General features: G+C 42.9%; 1 protein-coding gene and 1 long non-coding RNA gene across 4 annotated transcripts in view; both read left to right on the forward strand.

Moving 5' to 3' along the window:
• LOC132142418 (uncharacterized) overlaps positions 1-15,554 on the forward strand; it is a 1,026,371-nt gene that overhangs the window by 366,856 nt on the left and 643,961 nt on the right. The gene's annotated exons all lie outside the window — the stretch shown is intronic.
• The window catches only part of LOC132142416 (neural cell adhesion molecule 2-like), a 409,999-nt gene that overhangs the window by 345,592 nt on the left and 48,853 nt on the right, over positions 1-15,554 (forward strand). For all 3 annotated transcript variants that reach the window (XM_059552267.1, XM_059552269.1, XM_059552268.1), the window contains exon 6: positions 10,162-10,279. In XM_059552267.1, coding sequence (XP_059408250.1) covers positions 10,162-10,279 — 118 coding nt within the window. The remainder of the gene's footprint in view (positions 1-10,161; positions 10,280-15,554) is intronic.

A 15,554-nucleotide genomic window follows, 5' to 3' on the forward strand; every position in this document is an offset into this window, starting at 1 on the left:
CAAATGGTGCTGCTGTTCAATATATCTTTAAATTAGATCTTCACTTAATAGCATGAAAAGCACATATTGACACGGAGAGATAACTCTGACAACACAGACGATACAGACAACACTCTGTGCGTGTTTTTGTTTTTATGTTTAAGATACAAGCAAGAATGCAAATTTCCCTGAATATCCAAATGACGGAAAATGTGCCATTAATTTTTTACAACAGTTCAACAAAAAAACTTTAGTATTAAGTGAACATTTTACATTTTAAATGTAGCCTACATTTTGGAAAGTCGTGGCCTAGTGGTTAGAGAGTTTGACTCCTAACCCTAGGGTTGTGGGTTTGAGTCTCGGGCCAGCAATACCACGACTTAGGTGTCCTTGAGCAAGGCACCATACCCCCAACTGCTCCCCAGGTGCCGCAGCATAAATGGCTGCCCACTGCTCTGGATGTGTGTTCATGGTGTGTGTGTGTGTGTGTGTTCACTGCTGTGTGTGTGCACTTTGGATGGGTTAAATGCAGAACACGAATTCTGAGTATGGGTCACCATACTTGGCTTAATGTCACATCACTTTTAAACAAAATATTGTCATGTTTGCAACAAAATAATTGTTCCAACGAAATCTGTATCATCTGTTGTGCATCTCCAAGCAACATACAGTGGTGTTTCATTAGTGAACGAATCTGCTGCTTTGAATGATTTGGAGAGTCAGTGATTAATAACCCATTCATAACTACAGCATTTTGCTTTGTTACTGAATGAATGAATGAATGATGCAATGCCTGGCTCATTCAGACTTGCCACCACCTATTGGTATTTTATTTCTAAATCTACAAGTATCACTTCGATTTGCAATCAGGGTTAGATACTTCTACATCCTTGTTAATCAGCTATCATTTCCTTCTGATTTTAAGAATAAATTATGGGTAGAATTACGTTTGGGGTAGGGATTGGGTCAAGTCTATATATTTTGACAATAATGTTGATCCAGGATCAGCAAAAGATGTTGATCCAGGAAAATGTCTTACTTGGCAAAATCATTGCAACTGTGTGGTCATGTATTACTAAATGATGTAGGTGAGTTTTCTCCTGATATTCTCGGGTGGAAGTTGCAGCGTTTATATATATATATATATATATATATATATATATATATATAAATAATTTTATACAGAGAAGGTTGGTAAGTGATTCTATCATGTTAGTATCATGATAACCCACATGGGCCTCAGAACCATTGTATGTTGGTGGGACAAGACCCACCCATTTTTTAAGAATAATGGTATTGGACCCACTCACTTTTACCATCTCTAATTCAGCACATATTTTTGCTCACTTTTTAGAGCACTGTCAGTCAAATCCATTCTACTTGAGGGATCCCCTAATATATTAAACTCCATTCCATGTTTTAGCTACTGCCTTGACTTCTATGCTGCTGCTTTCTCAAATCCATTCCACTTGGCTCATTCAGAGTCCAAATAAATTAAACTCCATTCCATGTTTTCATTACTTGTACTTGCTGCACTTTCACAACACAACAAGTTTCTTCAAGTGCCTTTTAGACGTTGCCACAGTTCTTCTGTCTGTCTCAGTTTTTTCTGTTTCTTCATGTAATTCCAAATGGACTCAATGATGGTAGGATCAGATTTCTGGTTGGAGCACTGGCTGTTGTCAGACTTTTTGTGTATACAAAAATCTCACTGGAGTATTACAATTAATGGCAGAAGGAATGAAGAAATGTTTGCAAACTGTAAACTGACATTACTGACGCACTACTGCAAAAAGTTTTAGGAGGCTTAAGACCTATTTTGTTCAACAATTACCTATGTTTTCAACAAAAGATATCGTTTGAATAATTCACTTACCAATTATATTTCTCTCATACAGCCTCAATAATCTGTGGCCTTCCTTACTTGAAGTGTAATGATCCAAACTAGCCTCAAACAGATGGTGTGCATATGCAACAAGACTGTGTTAATCCAAGAAGGAAGGTCAAAGAAGAATGAGGCATTTCATTACAGCAGTGGATTGTATTCCAACACACTGTTATAATCCACTGCAGCTCAGCCAAGGCTGGGAATAATTAAAGGAAAAAAATCTGGATTCAATCTCCAGTCTTGGATATGAGGCCCAAGCGTCATCACTTTCTAGTCTGCACTCGCTAAGTGATTTAAGCAGCAGGTTGTTCTGTTTCCTAGGCAGATGGTGCTTGCCATGTCTTCGGGGATAATAGGACGTGCCTCATTGAGCGAGCTTATTGGATCTTCCTGAGAGCTATAAGCGGTGATGCTAAATTGAATGCAATGCACTTTTTTCATCTTTGCATGTTATTACATCAGTTTAAAGAAGTATGAGTTGTGCAAATACTATTGTATCCACTCAGGCAGAGCTCTGCGGTATCAAATCCTGATGATGGCTCATTTTTCGGAACAAGGTAAATGAATCTGTTGAAAAGACAGAGAGCGTTTCTTGAAACGTTAGTGAAGATAGGGCTACCGCTTGCTTGTGAGTCACAGAAACTTGAAGTGTATGCTAGTTGAAACATTTAGTCACAAATCTAGTCAGCAGAAAATTTAGGGTGAAGAAGCTTAGTAAATAAACTACATGAAAATTTGTGAAATGCCCTTTTTAGTATGAACAGCACTATTAGTTTGTCTTGGTCTCTTCAGGCTGGTTTATGTTGATTAATACGGATGTTACCATAGACATCTTAACCACTAAATCCTGTCATGCAGGTCTGATAAAGCTGGTTGACCTGCAAGTTAAGCTGGTTTAACAGTTCAATACCAACACACAAGCTTCAAAAACACAATTACAATGAACAGCTTTGTTCAATTACCATTAAAAATGCATAGATGTGTTCATTTAGTTAATGCTAATCAGTCAAATTTTGAATTAGACAACTGACAAATATCAGTATGCTAAAATGTTCATATTGTGGATTGTATTCCAACACACTGTTATAATCCACTGCAGCTGTTATAATCCCAGCCAAAGCTGGGAATAATTCTAGGAAAAATCTGGATTCATCATACTACCACAACAAAATTAACAACTGTTGTGACTCTACCGACCTCAGTGTGTATCAGTCTCTCCTCTCTTCCTTCTCTGCAAATGCCTTTACGGCTAAAACATCATACTACCACAATAGAATTAACAGCTGTTGTGAAGCTCGGACACTCTTCAAAACTTTTTCTTCTCTTCTTAATCCACCTCCTCCTCCTCCTCCATCAACTCTTGCAGCTGACGACTTTGCAGTTTTCTTCACAAATAAGACAGGAACCATCGGTGACCAGTTCTCCACACCGCAGACTGAGGATAACTTCACAACGACTAATGCACACTCTCTCTCCTCCTTCTCTTCATTCTCAGAGATGGACGTTTCCAAACTTATCCTGTCCAGTCATCCTACTACTTGTCCACTTGATCCGATCCCCACTCACCTCCTTCAAGCGATTTCTTCTTCAGTCATATCTTCACTTACTCACATTATCAACTCCTCTCTTCACTCTGGAACATTTCCCTCAGCATTTAAGCAGGTTCGGATAACCCCACTGCTGAAGAAACCATCTCTAAATCCAACACTTCTAGAAAACTGCAAACCGGTATCCCTTCTTCCATTCATTGCAAAGACACTTGAGCGAGCTGTTTTCAACCAGCTCTCTATGTTCCTTGTACAGAACAACCTCCTGGACAGCAACCAATCTGGCTTCAAAAGCGGCAACTCAACTGAGACTGCTCTGCTCTCGGTTACTGAAGCCCTGTGACTGGCAAGAGCAGCTTCCAGATCCTCAGTATTCATCTTGCTGGACCTGTCTGCTGCTTTTGACACCGCTAATCACCAGATTCTGCTGTCCACCCTCAGAAAGATGGCCATCTCTGGAACCGCACTCATGTGGTTGAAGTCTTACCTCTCAGATAGATCCTTCAGGTTGTCATGGAGGGGTGAAGTTTCTAAGTCACAACAACTTGCTACTGGGGTTCCTCAAGGCTCAGTACTTGAACCACTTCTCTTCTCCATCTACATGACGTAATTAGGATCTGTCATTCAGAAGCATGGCTTTTCTTATCACTGCTACCCTGATGACACTCAACTCTACTTCTCATTCCAACCAGATGACCCGATGGTAGTTGCTCGCATTTCAGCCTGTCCAAAGCCCATCACTAAAACCACTGACAGTTTCTCCATCACTGTCGACACCTTCACCCTGTCTCCATTCCTTCACAGTCACAAACTCTGAGTTATCTTTGACAATAACCTCTCCTTTGAACATCACATAAAACAAAATAACCAGAACTGCCTTCTTTCACCTCAAAAACATCGCCAGACTCTGTCCATCACTCACTTTTTCTGCTGCAGAAACCCTCATCCACGCCATCATCACCTCCAGAATCGACTACTGCAATAGTATCCTGTACAGCGTAACATCTAAAACTTAATAAACTCCAATACATCCAGATATCTGCTGCTCGTCTGCTAACCCACACCCGCACCTGTGACCACATCACCCCTGTCTTTAGGAACCTCCATTGGCTCCCGGTCCCACAAGGAATTAAATTCAAAATCCTTCTCCTCACACACAAAGCCCTCCATAACCAGGCCCCTTCCTATCTCAGTGACCTGCTCTACCGCCACAACCCATCTCGTTGCCTCCGCTCATCTGATGCCAACCTACTGACTCTACCTCCTAGGACCAAGCATCGAACCTGGGGTGACAGAGCCTTCTCTGTTGCTGCCTCCTCCCTCTGGAACTCTCTCCCCAAACAATTCTGTGACTGCACTGACCTTTCAACATTCAAATCACTGACAAAAACTCACCTTTTTAAAATTGTTTTTAATGTTTAGCTTAGTCCAGTGTGGGGTTTTTTTATTTAATTTTTTTAGTTCATTTATTTTATTTGTATTTGATGTTTTTACTGTTGCTTTTGATTTTTTTCTATGTAAAGTGTCTTTGAGTACTCACAAAACCGCTTTCAAATAAAATGTACTGTTCACATAACTGAGCAATTGGCTGAGAAGTGCCTGGTCTTTGTTTGCTTGTCATAAATGGAAGCATGTATAGTGATGATTAGCATGCAGACATGCATTAGCGTGCTCTTTGTGTGCCCTTAACCCTGACTTTCATCATCAGAGGATTGGTTTGAGCACAGACAGGGGTCAAAAATCGGCATCTTCTGTCCGCGTCTACTGGATCCTTTAAAAGGAAATGTCACCGAGATAGAGGTCATCTCATCTGCATTGTCCTTCACAGATATGCACCCCCCCCCCCCAAAAAAAAAACTGAGTCATTTCAACCTCTTTGAACTTTTGAATGTGTTTCTTTGTTGATTTCTTTCTCTCCATCAGTAAAATATAGGATATTCAGTATTATTTGTATATATTTATACTTATATTCTGTATTTAATATGCCATGTTGCCGTTTATTTCTACTTGATTTCTCAGAAACTATCAGAACTATCACACACAGTGACACACAAAAAGTGACACACACAGACGATATCAGCAATCCCCAAACTCCCATAAAATGAGGTGAAATATATTTTTTCCCAAAAAATAAAAAGTCATGCCATAGAAGGTAAAAATATTTAATATTTAAATAAATAAATGTATAAAAAAAATAAATTAAAAAAATTAAAAGGAAAAGATGCATTTCATTAGCACCCTTCTCATGATATTTCAGCATTTATTGACATTCTGAACTCTATTGGGGTTAGACAACACATTTCAGGACCTACTCATTGTCGAAATCATACTCTAGATTTAATACTATCACATGGAATTGATGTTGATAGTGTTGAAATTATGCAGCCAAGTGATGATATCTCAGATCATTATTCAGTTTTGTGCAAACTTCATATAGCCAAAATTGTAAATTCTGCTTCTTGTTACAAGTATGGAAGAACCATCACTTCTACCACAAAAGACTGCTTTTTAAGTTATCTTCCTGATGTATACAAATTCCTTAGCATATCCAAAACCTCAGAACAACTTGATGTAACAGAAACTACGGACTCTCTCTTTTCTAGCATTTTAAATACAGTTGCTCCTTTACGCTTAAGGAAGGTTAAGGAAACCAGTATGACACCATGGTATAATGAGCATACTCGCACCCTGAAGAGAAGAGAAAACAAAACTAGAGGTATTTCGTATTGCTTGACGGGAAAGTAACCTATCCTACAGAAAATCATTAAAAACTGATAGATCCGATTACTTTTCTTCTCTTTTAGAAGAAAACAAACATAACCCCAGGTATTTATTCAATACAGTGGCTAAATTAACGAAAAATAAAGCCTCAACAAGTCTTGACATTTCCCAACATCACAGCAGTAATGACTTTATGAACTACTTTACTTCTAAAATCGATACTATTAGAGATAAAATTGCAACCATTCAGCCTTCAGCTACAGTATCGCATCAGACAGTGCACTTAAGACCCCCTGAGGAACAGTTCCACTTATTCTCTACTGTAGGAGAGGAAGAATTGTATAAACTTGTTAAATCATCTAAACCAACAACATGTATGTTAGACTCTATACCATCTAAGCTCCTAAAAGAGGTGCTTCCAGAAGTCATAGATCCTCTTCTGACTATTATTAATTCCTCATTGTCATTAGTGTGGCGAGTGGCACTAAGCAGACTGACTACACCACCCAGGGAGTTTCACCCCGGGAAGTAGAGTTAAATTAATTGGATAATTAAACCTCCAAATTTACAAAAAGAAACACACAGGTTCGATTCATGCACGAAGCCAGAGATGTAGTTCCAGTAAAACAACAATAATTTTATTTATACCATTAAAATGAATAGCAAAAATAAAATACCATTCACACTAAATAAAGGGAATAAAGAAAAAGGGAAGTGCTGAGGCCTTACCAGTGGAGGGAACCGGGTCAAAGGTTTGGGATCTCAGGGGTTAAGGATTTCCTGATCACACATAAGCACACACAAAAAATAACCAAACTCAATACACCAAAAGGGGAAAACACAGCACACAGGAGGAGACACCACCACCGAGGACACCGACACCACCACTTCTGGCACTCAGCACTAAAAGAAAAACATTCAATTATTAAAGAATATAAAAAAAGAATAATCAACAATAAAGTAAATTTAAAGAATTAAACAAGAAACCATAAATCAACGGAAACAGTAACAAAGAAAATCTTCTTTATAAACACTTAAATCAAAAGTAAATATAAACTAATCAAACGTCACTCAATCAGTAATCAAACAACAAAAACCTCACAAACACATACACACACGCACATACACATTAATAAACACAGGCGGGTCTCAGGAAGGCAAAGTTATCTTCTGTGTAACAGTCAATAAATACAAACAGGTCGAACGCCCAATTGCGCGTCGAGTCCCTCGCTGTAAAGTGCGTCAATGCATTCAGAACCCCGAGGGGGCTCATATAGCTTTCCCCGTTAACAGTCCGTTGTTGAACACAAATTAATTGCAACAAAACACTCCGTAGAGACAAAACAGCAGCGGGGCGCGAAAGACGGGACCTGTGCAGATACCCGGCGTCAACACGTGCTTCACCGTCCTGACGTACATAAACAAATCATATTTAATAACAAAGCACTATTAAACATACACGCAATGCCGGATCGCATACATACCTATCAGGGAGCTGCACATCTATAGGCAATATACACCGATCGTATCGTTAAAACAGCTACGCGAAGCCTACAATACAACAGCCCATTAAACTCAGGTCATACAAATGTTTAAAGAGGAAACGGATTCAACCTACCAGCAGCACAATGCGACCCGGTTCCGTTGCAGGAAAAGGCCGGGTTTATGACAGGAGAAACACTGTCCAATAGCCACGACTGCCCCACGAACACGAGAGGACCCACAGCGGAAGTGCGCCTCTAACAACAACACCGTAGTGTCACGAGCGCTCACCCTCTGCCCATATAGCACGCAGCTACGTCCTGATTGGTCCAAAGGGTGTGATGACACCACTACAACCAATCAACCTGCTACATTAGGATATGTCCCCAAAACCTTCAAACTGGCTGTTATTAAGCATTTAATCAAAAAACTACAACTTGACCCCAAAGAACTAGTTAATTATAGACCAATCTCGAATCTCCCTTTTCTGTCCAAGATACTAGAAAAAGTGGTATCCTCACAATTATATTCCTTCTTAGAGAAAAATGGTATATGTGAGGATTTCCAGTCAGGATTTAGACCATATCATAGTAGTGAGACTGCTCTCCTTAGAGTTACAAATGATCTGCTCTTATCATCTGATCGTGGTTGTATCTTTCTATTAGTTGTATTGGATCTTAGTGCTGCGTTTGACACAATTGACCACAACATTCTTTTGCATAGACTTGAACACTTTGTTGGCATTAATGGAAGTGCATTAGCATGGTTTAAATCGTACTTATATGACCGCCATCAGTTCGTAGCAGTGAATAAAGATGTATCATATCGATCACAAGTGCAGTATGGAGTACCTCAAGGGTCAGTACTAGGGCCGCTAATCTTCACGCTTTATATGTTACCCTTGGGAGATATCATCAGGAAACATGGTGTTAGCTTTCACTGTTATGCTGATGATACTCAGCTCTATATTTCTTTGCGGCCCGGTGAAACACACCAATTTGAAAAAAAAAATGGAATGCATAGTCGATATAAAAAACTGGATGACGAGTAATTTCTTACTGTTAAATTCTGAAAAAACAGAGGTGTTAATTATAGGACCTAAAAACTCTGCATGTAATAACCTAGAACACTGTCTAAGACTTGATGGTTTCTCTATCAATTATTCGTCATCAGTTAGGAACCTAGGTGTGCTTTTTGATCGCAATCTTTCCTTAGAAAGCCACGTTTCTAGCATTTGTAAAACTGCATTTTTCCATCTCAAAAATATATCTAAATTATGGCCTATGCTCTCAATGTCAAATGCAGAAATGTTAATCCATGCATTTATGACCTCAAGGTTAGATTATTGTAATGCTTTATTGGGTGGTTGTTCTGCACGCTTAGTAAACAAACTACAGCTAGTCCAAAATGCAGCAGCAAGAGTTCTTACTAGAACCAGGAAGTATGACCATATTAGCCCGGTCCTGTCAACATTGCACTGGCTCCCTATCAAACATCGTATAGATTTTAAAATATTGCTTATTACTTATAAAGCCCTGAATGGTTTAGCACCTCAGTATTTGAATGAGCTTCTTTTACATTATAATCCTCTACGTCCGCTACGTTCTCAAAACTCAGGCAATTTGATAATATTCAGGCAATTCTCTCTTATTCCGAGGTCACCGTAGCCACCAGATCCAGTCTGTATCCAGATCAGAGGGTCACTGCAGTCACACGGATCCAGTACGTATCCAGACCAGATGGTGGATCAGCACCTAGAAAGGACCTCTACAGCCCTGAAAGACAGCGGAGACCAGGACAACTAGAGCCACAGATACAGATCCCCTGTAAAGACCTTGTCTCAGAGGACCACCAGGACAAGACCACAGGAAACAGATGATTCTTCTGCACAATCTGACTTTGCTGCAGCCTGGAATTGAACTACTGGTTTCGTCTGGTCAGAGGAGAACTGGCCCCCTAACTGAACCTGGTCTTTCCCAAGGTTTTTTTTCTCCATTCTGTCACCGATGGAGTTTCGGTTCCTGCCGCTGTCGCCTCTGACTTGCTTAGTTGGGGTCACTTCATCTACAGCGATATCGTTGACTTGATTGCAAATAAATGCACAGCCACTATTTAAACTGAACAGAGATGACATCACTGAATTCAATGATGAACTACCTTTAACTATCATTTTGCATTATTGACACACTATTTTCCTAATGAATGTTGTTCAGTTGCTTTGACGCAATGTATTTTGTTTAAAGCGCTATATAAATAAAGGTGACTTGACTTGACTTGACTTGACTTGACTTCATTTGCATGTATTCAGACATGTAAGTTTATAATCACATATGATATGCATTGGAAGAGAGACAAAAGACCTGTGATGACACAATCTAAGCAGAACAACTGGTAAAGAGATCCATAGTAATAGAGTTGGAGTAAAGATGTTAGATAATAGTGAGTGTAATCCAAACATATTATATGCAAGCATGTGACTTTACTTGTATTGAAAGAGACATGGAAAAGCATGCACGATTAACTGTCTGTCTGGTGTTGTTTCAGTTCCTCCAGTTCTGTCAGTGCCCCAGCAGTCCTTCAATGCCACCGCCGACTATCAGGAGTCAGTGACATTCACCTGCATCACGTCCGGCTCCCCTGACCCTCAGGTGACCTGGTACTGGTGGGTAACAGTAACGTTTGTCAAGAGATGTTCTGAATGTTGCTACTTTGTCCTAAAAGCTACAAACCCTGAAGATCCAGGGATGTGTTAGTGCAGCATGTAGGGCGCTGGACATCACTGCTAGTATAAAGGGCAGAGTGTACTCGATTCATCTATTCTTTCTGTATGCAAATGGCAGCAGGTCTGTGGCGTCAGCAGCTGATGTGTGCTTTGATCAGATGTTCAAAGCCCTCCATGATAACTGAGATGAGGGCCAGAAACGTTCAAATCTTTCTATTGTGTGAAGGAGAAATTGAATGGGCCTGTGTAAAATGTTTGCTAGCTAACCTGTGTGCAGCAAAACTAAAAAATAAACAAAAATAAATAAATAAAAAGAAATAAACAAAACAAAAAAAACTTATTGTTTATTGAACTGTTGTATAAAATCAATATCACATTTGCAATCATGAAACTGGGGAAAAACAGCACATATGCTTGCGTGTTCTTTGCTAAACTATGTCATGTAAATAAAAGAGAGTAATTTTTGCACTTATATCTTTAATTTTAGGAGCGTATAACTTCATTCTAATAGGGTACATCATGTAATCAATCGTCTTTCATCATATTCGTCAGCAACTGCATCAGTGCAAGATGATGTACAGGTCTGGGCCCAATGATTTAAATCAGCAGCCGTAATAAAGACTTGTGTTTTTCATGGGTGAAATTGAATCAGGGAGAACGTGAAGGTCTAGAGGTCTTCAGTGGGAGGGATGGTCAAATGTTTAAACTGTCAGTCTGAATATTACAAGTGCAAAGTGCAGCATAATTACTAGGAGTGTGATGAGACACTTATTCCATGACATGAGACGAGAGACAAGATTTTTTGATTTTTTTTAAAGAAATCCTCAATGATGAAATTTATAGGGAGAAATAGTATTTTATTCATCTAAAAAACACAAAATGCAAAAAAAAAAAATTAATTGCATTTTTAAATAAACTTAGTAATAAACAACATGTCAACACTGCAGAAAATTTTGCCACAAACTCAACTGACAGGCAAGTAATTGCACAGAAATTATACATAGTATAAATAAAAATAAATAATGAACAACACAAATATTTAAAGTGGAAGTGAAGCAATCAGTAAAGTTTATTATTTAGTAAACTGATTTTCATTATATATATATATATATATATATATATATATATATATATATATATATATATATATATATATATATATATATATATAATAAACATGATTAATTTATCCATTTAAAAGAATAAAGCAGTGGTTCCCAAAATGGGGGGCACAGCAAGGCTGAGGGATAGTTAGAGCCCAAAAGTTAAATACAATTTTATTAATTAAAAGCATGTCTAATTAATTACAATAATGAAACGTATACATTATCACATCAATTTATTAAAAGTTTAACAAAAATTACATGTTTAGGGCATTATAAAATATTTTACTTTTTCACACTATATTTGTTACGGATCACTCGGAGACAGAGGAGTAACAGATGAAAGATGTTGTTTATTGAATGGACACAAGCAGAGGAGCGGGAAGTGAGGAGTGGATGGGTGTTGGGATCCGTGCCGGGAAGGAGGGTACCACACACACGCACCGTGGGGTCTTTGGGTGGATCTTGGAGGTAATCCTTGGAGAGAAGATGGAAGAAGAGTCTTCGGAGGTTATCCTTGGAGAGAAGGTAAAGAGGAGTTAGTCCTAATAGTTAGCGCAGGAATGATCTTGTCGCGAACGTGACCGGACAATGACTGGGTGCGTGTGTGTGGCTTTTGTGGTGCTGTGGTGGATGATAGGTGATGCGGATCAGGAGGTGATGATTAGTATTCAGGTGAGGGTGTGTGCCGTGATTGTGTGGAGGAGGAACCTGGCGTGTTTGTGACAGTACCCCCCTCCCCAGGGCCCACTCCTGAGGGCCGGGGACTCCGACGTCGTGGTGGGCGTCCTCTACCCCTGGGAGTTGGTCGGTTGGGGTGTCTTGAGTGGAAGGTATCCAGCAAGGAGGGGTCCAAGATGTCGTTGCGTGGGACCCAGGAGCGTTCCTCTGGACCGTATCCTTCCCAGTCCACTAGGTACTCCAGCTGCCCACCACGCCGCCAGGAGTCCAGGATGTCCTTGAACGAGTAGGCTGCGCCGTCATCTACGAGGAGAGGAGGGGGGGCTTCCGTCTCGCCAGGTTCTGTGGAGGGAATAACAGAAGGATGGTGAGGTTTCAGGAGTGAGACATGGAATGTGGGGTGAATCCGGGACTCGGGAGGAAGTTGCAGTTTGTAGGTGACCGGATTGATCTGCTGAGTGATAGTGAACGGGCCAATGAATCTGGGACTAAGCTTGCGGCAGGGTAGACGCAGGCGGATGTCCCGGGTAGACAGCCAGACCTTCTGACCGGGTTGGTACTGGGGAGCCTCGGAACGGCAAAGGTCGGCTGCCATCCTGCGTCTACAGAGCGCCCGTTGAAGTTGGTGATGGGCCGCGTCCCAGACTCTCTCGCTCTCCCGGAACCAATAGTCGACCGCGGGAACGTCAGAGGGCTCTCCAGACCAGGGAAACAGGGGTGGCTGGTAGCCGAGTACGCACTGGAAGGGTGTGAGTCCGGTGGTGGGTTGACAGAGGGAGTTCTGTGCGTACTCGGCCCACCCCAGGAATTGGTTCCAGGAGTTCTGGTGGCCGTGACAGAAGGTACGGAGGAAGCGTCCGATCTCCTGGACCTTCCTTTCCGTCTGCCCGTTGGACTGCGGGTGGTAGCCGGAGGACAGGCTGATGGCCACACCTAGGAGGGAGTGAAATGCTTTCCATACCCGGGAGATGAATTGGGGGCCCCGATCCGACACTATGTCCTCTGGAATGCCGAAGTACCTGAAGACATGGTTAAACATCAGTTCTGCCATTTCCATGGCAGTGGGGAGACCCTTCAGAGGAAGAAGACGACATGCTTTAGAAACCTTCTGACATCCGAGGCCATGTTGGGCCACCAGAAGCGTTCCCATAGCAACGAGAGGGTTTCATTGACCCCCGGGTGACCAGTGCCAAGTGATGTATGGGTGGCGTGGATAAGAGGAGTGCGACGTGTCCTAGGGATGTACTGGTGTCCTGGTGGGCAACCCGGCAGAGCTTTGTTAGGAGTTTCGGCTGGAGGTAGGGTTTCGGCAGACCAAATGATAGGGGCAACTATAACTTTGTCTGGGAGGATGGGTTCGGGGTTCTCAGACCTCTCTTCGGGTGAGTAACATCTGGACAGAGCATCGGCCTTAACATTCTTTGCCCCAGGGCGGTAAGTGATGGAGAACTGGAAGCGGGTGAAGAATAGCGCCCAGCGGGCTTGTCTGGGGTTGAGTCTCTTGGCTGCCCTAAGGTATTCCAGGTTTTTATGGTCAGTGAGAACTTGAAAGGGGTGTTTAGCTCCCTCCAGCCAATGTCTCCACTCCTCCAGGGCAAGCTTGATGGCAAGTAGCTCCCTGTTGCCAATGTCGTAGTTTACCTCCGCCGGGTTGAGCTTCCTGGAGAAGAAGGCACATGGATGGAGGCGGCTGGGCGTCCCCTGCTGCTGAGACAGGACCACACCCACTCCGGTGGTAGAGGCGTCCACCTCCACGACGAATGGTAAATCAGGGTTAGGATGCACGAGGAGTGGGGTGGTCGTAAAGGCCAGCTTCAGGGCCTGGAAGGCTTCGGTGGCGGCTGGAGTCCATGACAGGGACTTGGGCTTCTGACGAAGGAGGTTGGTTAGAGGACTGGTGATGGTACTAAAGTTCTGAATGAATCGTCTGTAGAAGTTTGCGAAGCCAAGGAATCGCTGTAGTTCCTTGATGGTGGTAGGAATGGGCCAATCCCAGACGGCGCTTAACTTCCCCTCGTCCATCCGGATGCCACTGCGGTCGATGGTATAGCCAAGGAACTGCACTGAGGGCTGATGGAATGAGCACTTCTCTGCCTTTAGGTAGAGCTGGAAGTCCCTCAGGCGTTGCAAGACCTCCGCAACGTGGCGTCGATGTTCGGCCTGGCTCCGGGAATATATCAAGATGTCATCGATATACACTAGGAAGAATTGATGGAGGAAATCCCAGAGCACCTCATGCATGAAATCCTGGAATACAGAGGGGGCATTTAATAGCCCATACGGCATCACGCAGTACTCGTAGTGGTCAGTAGGGGTGATGAAGGCGGTCTTCCACTCGTCCCCCTCGCGTATCCGGATGAGGTTATACGCGCTGCGGAGGTCCAACTTGGAAAATACAGTGGCACCACGGAGATGTGCTAGGGCTGCTGGGACGAGGGGAAGAGGATAGCGAAACTTCTGAGTTATCTTGTTCAGGGCTCTGTAGTCGATACATGGCCGCAAACCTCCATCCTTCTTGGCCACGAAGAAGAAACTCGAAGCAGCAGGGGAGGTAGATGGGCGGATGTATCCTTGAGCCAGCGCCTCCCTGATGTAATCCTCCATGGCCTTCTCCTCGGGAACGGATAGGGGATAGATCCGTCCCCTAGGCACTGGTTCACCCGGCAGCAGATCTATAGCACAGTCCCATGGCCGGTGTGGAGGCAGCTTGGAGGCCCGCTTCGGGCAGAAGACATCACTGAAGGGGGCGTAGCACTGGGGTATGGAGATGGACTGGTTGACGACAGGGCTTTCAATAGAGGTGGTGTAGACTGGTAGTGATTCGGAGGAACGTTCCACGGGAACTGGACAGCCGGCGATACATGATTGAAAGCAGGCTTCGCCCCACTTCAGGATTTCTCCGGTCTTCCAGGAGATCACCGGGTTATGCTGCTCCAACCACGGGCGCCCTAGGATGATGTCAGCGGTGGAATCCTCCAGAACCAGCAGATGAATGTCCTCATGGTGAAGGAGTCCAGTTTGGAGGAAGATTGGACCCACGCAGTGGCGTACATACTTCTTGCTTAACGGCTTGCCGGTGATGGTGTGGATTTGGTAAGCGGCCGGCGTGGCCGAGGTTGGGAGCCTGAGTTGACGGCAGAGGGCGCCGGAGATGAAGTTGCCGGCTGACCCAGAATCCAGAAAGAGTCTGCCCATTGTAAAGCCTTGCCTTGTAACTGGGAGATAATGAAAGCTACCTTAGCTCGATCCGTTGGGTAAGAGAGCGGTTGCATCTCCAGGACCAGTGAACACTGAAGCAAGAATCCGCTGCATTCCTCCGCCGAACCAGAGTAGGGTGCTGGCCGTGCCATGGGACTGGCGTGCACGGCAGGTGAAGGAGGGATGATAGGATCCGCGGAAGTGCTCGCTGGTGGTGGTGATGCAGGTGCTGA

Source organism: Carassius carassius, chromosome 6 (assembly GCF_963082965.1).
Source record: "Carassius carassius chromosome 6, fCarCar2.1, whole genome shotgun sequence".
NCBI lineage: Eukaryota > Metazoa > Chordata > Actinopteri > Cypriniformes > Cyprinidae > Carassius > Carassius carassius.